The following is a 6000-nucleotide window of genomic DNA, read 5'->3' as shown; positions in this document are numbered from 1 at the left end:
ATGGGTCCCATTTTTTGTTTGCAGCTTCTGGAATTAGAAGAGCTGTTGTTTTAGGGCAGCGAGGAAAAATTTGGGGTGGAGTGGAAGGGGAGGAAAAGTTTCAGATACTTGCCTTTGTGTGTCTAGACATCTGGCATGTTTTAAATAATGTCATTGGTTAAGATCTTATATATATAGGTGGCAACTGTGGTAGAATTCCTTCGAGAAGAGGGAAGGATGGGGTGGCTCATAATTAGGTTGTGCAAACAGATACATCCTTGCACGTGAGGTCTATGCCTGGTGTTCAAAGTCGTAACTGAAAATAAGGTAATTCTCACAGATGGCTAAGTTGACTCTCTCTAGGCTAGGAACAAACCTAGACTAAAAACTAGCAGCAGTCTGCCCAAACACACTGGTTGAGGGTTTCATGTGTGTCTTTGGCCTCCCGGAGGAGTCAAAGAGATAATATGACTAAAATCAGAGTTCTAGAGCTTAATGTGCTTCTGAGTGGAGTAACTTAGTCAGTGGTGAGTGGGGTTCTTTGTTCCTTCTGTTGTCTTTGTTGTACTTTTGGTGTGTGTTTTCCTTAGGGTCAAGATGCATACATCTAGGATGATTACATAAACTGGAATTTATGAAATGTTAGCTTCCTGTATTTTTTTTAATTTCCATACAGAATTGATATGAAAATGTCTGATACTCAAGGTGGCTACAAACTTGATGAGGCACAAGCCATTTTGAGTGAAATGAAAGCTCTCAAGAAGGCCATCACATCAGGGGAGAAGGAAAAACAAGACCTCATTCAGGTATTGAAAAGGGATGACTTTAGTATTTTGTCGTGTCATTGCTGTCAGATGGAATTTCTGAGAAAAAATCTAAGTATTTTGTATTTCAGCTATACGATCTAGATTTTCATTAACAGAAGTTAGTTTTGTATTGTTGTTGGACTGCAGCCTTTTTGTTCCTTAGATCCTGGAAATAAGAGTAAAAGGCAGCAAATGACAGCAGTAAGCATGTGCTTGGAGATGAGTGATTGTCTCCGAGTTTATCAGTCAAGAGCGAAGCAGTGTGACTGTGCTGCTGTCACGGAGCAGACCTGGAGAACAGCTGTGAGAACACTGAGGCCCACTTGGCCTGCCATCTCCAGCAGAGAGCCTGTGTGGGGGCTGGCTGGTGTGCTCGTGCCTGTGGGCTGCTCCATGCTGTGGGAGGTGTGGGAGGTATGCTCCAGCCATGCCTGACCTCCTGTTTGTGGAGCCTGAGCACACACACCAAATATGGCCAGATCTTAAATCGTGTGGTTCAGGCTAAAGCTATGGAGTTGCTGAGCTGCTTTGAGCAGAAGCGAGCTCACCTCATGACTTTTTATGGTTTTAGAGCTTAGCCAGGTTAAAAGACAGCTTCGTGAATGACAGAGGATCCCAGTCAGACCTGTGGGCCAGCAGTGTGTCCATGGAAAGCTCCAGCCCTTTGTTACCCCGCCAGTACCTGGATGTCAGCTCCCAGACAGACGTGTCAGGAAATGTGAGTAATGTGTGAGAAACCAAGTGCATGTGGAGACATTCCTCTGAACTATTTGTAGTACTGCCTTAGCACGAGTTTCCAGGCATGGAGAAGTATCTACGATACCTTCTTCTGGTTTAAACTTCAGTGTGACCTTCATTTTTGAGTAATGTTAACATATCTCTAAAGGCAGCCAGCTCTTTCCCCACAGTCTCTATTAGAACCACCCAGGTGGAAATAAAAGGGAAGCTGCCCACGGGTGTAGCTTCTTGTGATACAAATATTCCCTTATCTCTTTAGAGGAGCAATATGCTACTAGACCAGAAATGTTCAGCAGATATGTATGGGCTCAGCACTAAAGAGGACTCTTCCCTTAGGAGTATGTTTGGCTTTGTGTGTTACAAGTGAGAATGGTAACATATGTGCTGCTATATTGATGCCATCAAATGTGTAGTACTTGTAAGCCTTCAGTCCCACTTGAGCAGCGAGATCATAACTTTCAAGTTGGTGCCATCCTCAGCAAGGACTCAGTCAGCGCTGCAAGTACGTTGTGTGTCCCAGAGGACATCACAGAAGCCTCTCCTGTGAACCTTTACTTCAATGTTTGCAGCCACTTGCATCAGGGCCACCCAAGTGACTGAAGAATTTCACATTTGGACACGATGGGACATCCGTCCCTTGTCTTTAAGACGTGACAACCAAAGAAAGATGTTATCCAAAACAAAACGCAAAGCAGCATTTAAAGATTGCAAATGGCATTTAAGAAGAAAGATTAGCAAGTTATTTGCATGTGCATGAAAATAGAAGCCTGAGACAGATGTGGCAAATCTTTTTCTGATAAACCAGGCCAAAAAGAGCCTTTGAATCTTGTGGGTTTTTAAGTATTTGACAAAATGAAAAATTTAATCAAAGGCCATATTTTCCTATTCTGTGGTGGGGTTAACTAGTAAATGAGCTTGACAAGAGCAAGCGTAACTTTGTCATATCATCAGTAAGAAATATCAAAAGAGGAGTGGTTACTAAATTGCTCATTTTATATTTTTTTTTTTGTCGTCAGTTTATTACCAGCAGCAATAACCAGCTGGCTGAGAAAGTGAGATTACGCCTTCAATATGAAGAAGCCAAGAGAAGGTAATGCTTTGGACTGTTGTAACTTATTGCTGTCCCACAGCTTATTCTCCAGATCTGTTTCACTAGAAAAGGTGCTGCCACTCAGATTGAAACCCAGTGTTACTGTAAATAAACATGGTGAATTTTGAGCCAGTGAGGCAATGGACTTTCTGGGCCAGCATTACCATTCAAGAAATAAATAACCATCCTAGAAATTACTAAGGAGTGATTAATACATGAAGAATTCAGTCTGGCCACACCTATGAGGATGTAAGTGGTTTTAGAACCTGTTGCCAATGCTTCCCCATTCCTGATAAGGAGACTGCACTGCAAGGCATCTCCTTACCTTACTCAAAATGAAATGAATGTTTGCATGGCTTTATGTCTGATAAGGAGAAACGTATATTGTGTTAACACCTAACATGTTAAAATGTGGTCCATGGCTACAAGAACTTAACTGCTTATCTGTAAGAATGTAAGTTTTCAGTCTTGCCCTTTGATCTGAGATGAATGAAGAATAGATTTTAAAAATTTAGATCTACTAAACAGGCCAGTTGAAGCAAAAATTTTCTGGGATTTACATTTTTTAGTAGATAATAGCTAACTCAAGTGTTCAGTTAAATAAAAAGCCACCAAGCATTATTAGTGAGACTTGGACTGGCCTGGTCCTTGTTCAGCAATGTAACCATCGGTGGTGGTGACTTCTGTTCTAACTGCTCTAAAGGGACACTGCAATCCCAGAACAACAAAGTTCAGGTGCATGATGCCATCTGTACTTGGGATACATGCAAAGAGAAGGATTTTCTCTAGTCCCTGGCTAGAGAGAAGACTGAACTTGTTACTCCTGTTAGTGTATTGGCATGATCAATAGGCTGTGTTTTTCAGAGGCATAAAATTTGACATGTGTCTGTGGCAGTTGTCTTAAGACTGTGTGTGCCCAGCTGCTTTGGACATGAATTTACAGTTTTCTTCCTAGGAGGAGCAATTCTATCAGTACTGTTTATTTTACTGATTGAAGATTTGCCAAACTACCTTGACATTCAAATCACTCTGTCCCTTTTTAAAGCAACATTAAAATTATCAATCCTTCTGATGCAGTGGTTAATTTTTCAGTGTTAAAATTGCTTTTTATTTTTAAGGTTTGCTGAAGACTGCAATTTGATTCACACTGACTTTACATCTTCAGTTTGAAGTGGAACGCTCTTACTTTAGCCTGAATCTTCCTCAAGGAGGAGAGAGTGAATAATGACAAACCTGAGAAAAAAAAATTAACATGCTCTTTAAAAAGAGACAGAACTTTATAAAGGCAGCACAATCATTCATTTGAAGTAACGATGAAGGGCATATAATGCAATCTTGCAGTTAAAGGAGGTTTGATACTTCATGTCTGTCTTAAACTCTGAGAAAATCTGTAGATCGTTTTAAAAACATTATTATGAGGAAAGGTGGGGTTGAATGTGCATGAATAATTGATGCTAAAATGAAAAGATCTCCAGCTAGTGGTTTTGGCATGGTCTTTAGTAGGAGCTGCAGAAACAGATACCTTGACTGACTTTAAGCTGGAACAGTACTGTGGATATAGTGACTCCCCAGGAACCTTCTGCTCCTGTGGAAGTTCCTCCTTGAGATGTTAGAAGTGTTTCCTGTCCTTGCAGCAGCATATTACAATGTTCCAAAAGCACAACAGAAGAGCGAGCGCTTTGCCCACGCACGTATTGTGAAGGGAGACAAATGCTGGAAATCCATCTGTCTTACCTTTCCAAATAGTGCAGACCTAGTAAAACTTCAGCTCAGAAATCAAAATGGTCCCATATTAATTAGGTTAGAGCTACTGGGTTTATAAGGGGCTGATGATTTTGAAAGTGGACTGTGGCAGACCCTGTTTACACCATTGTTGTGGACCAGACTAAAGGCACAGATGTAGGTGAATATCTTGCTGAACTTCACTGCACTAGAGCATTCAGGGTACAGTTCTGTGTGCTTCATTACCCACCACTAAGTCCTTTCTTTTCATGGCTCAGTGAGACAAGACCCCTACAGCAGATAACGTTAAACTTGCAAAAAAGAACAAAGGGCAACCGCAGTGACAAACCTTTAGCTTAATTGGATTGGAGACTGGTAATGGGTATCATGTAAAGAGAGGTGTAAGTGCTGCATCTCAAGAATGAGATAGCTATGGCAGCATAACTGTCATCAGAGATGAAACTAAGTTGTGTTGTACAATTTCAGCCATAGGAGTAACTCAGTTGTGTGGCATTTGCAGTCTGTGCACTGTTTTAGCTCCTTCAACAGTTAAACTTTCAGCTGGGATTTTGTGTGACTGGTAGTAACGCTAGGATTTTAAAAGTATGTTTTATAATCTCCTAAGATGGAATATTTTAATGCCACATTTAGCAGCATTGCAACAATGGTGGCTATATGAGCGGTCAGGTTTTAGACCATACCTCCCACTTCAATTTATTTTTTTTTTCTAAAGAACTGATCTGATACAGGATTGCTGATTACTGGTTGTGGATATGCACCTTAATGTGCCCTTCTGTGCAGAAGTCTGAACAGTCTCCCAAGAGACTAAAGTTCTACTTGTTATGCCTATGTCACAGATAAGTACCAGGTTTCCTCAGTGAAAAAAACAAACCCCAAACCCCTAGAGACTTGCTATGACAAGAAATAAATCTTCTCAGTACCTTTTCAAGTTAAAAAGAGAACGGTTAAATAAAAGTTGAGCTCCCTGCTCTGTGTTTTGTTCAGTCATGCAAGCCAGTGGTGATTCAGAAAGGTGGCATGGCCCGAGCCAGTATCGCTGGTTTCTTTGCAGTGCAAGCCTAGCATGGCTCAGCAGGGATGTCCTCCAGGCTCAGCCAGTGAATGCTGGAGGGCTGGAGTTCGCAGCCAAATACCAGGCAGTCTGCAGAGCATTTCTTTTGTAATGATGCTGGTTTATTGGAAAAACAGAATACATAAACCTCCTTTGGACTGAGAAAGGGAAAAAGAATGATCATTTACGAAGGGTAGAATTTGAGGTTAGTTGAACAAAGCTGTTAGACTCGGAAATGCATAAAGAACAAATTCCAGTGGAAAAGCCATATCCATGCAAATGTATGCCAAAAGTGATCAGATTAATGCCCACCAATCCTCTTAAACTCATATCCCTTCAAAATGCACAGAGGAATTCTTGGATTATGAATTAATGCCACTGTTAATTCTTTGTTGGAGCACAGTACTGCACTTAATCAGGCAGTCAAAAACAAAACAGCTCCTAAGAAGACCTAAAAATAGTTGAGCTGAATATCTCTCAGTTATGGAACTTTAATTAGAGTAAGCAACCTGCTGTGGGAAATGGGTTTACAGAAATTGAGGCTTCACTTCAGGAAGGTGATCTCTGGTCTATCTGCTGTGATGGAGAAGGCA

The 6000-nt window shown here is 41.1% G+C and overlaps 1 protein-coding gene across 1 annotated transcript in view; it reads left to right on the top strand.

Moving 5' to 3' along the window:
- Nucleotides 1-655: 655 nt before the first annotated feature.
- The window catches only part of WWC1 (WW and C2 domain containing 1), a gene marked incomplete at its 5' end in the record, with an annotated part of 28146 nt that continues 22801 nt past the window's right edge, over nt 656-6000 (top strand). Inside the window, 3 exons of the mRNA XM_008946269.1 lie at nt 656-785; nt 1357-1503; nt 2540-2613. Of these exons, the coding sequence (XP_008944517.1) occupies nt 656-785; nt 1357-1503; nt 2540-2613 (351 nt within the window). The remainder of the gene's footprint in view (nt 786-1356; nt 1504-2539; nt 2614-6000) is intronic.

Source organism: Merops nubicus, unplaced genomic scaffold (genome assembly GCF_000691845.1).
Source record: "Merops nubicus isolate BGI_N331 unplaced genomic scaffold, ASM69184v1 Scaffold50288, whole genome shotgun sequence".
Taxonomy (NCBI): domain Eukaryota; kingdom Metazoa; phylum Chordata; class Aves; order Coraciiformes; family Meropidae; genus Merops; species Merops nubicus.
The sequence above is the reverse complement of the archived record's forward strand: the minus strand, read 5'-3'. Positions and strand labels throughout refer to the sequence as shown.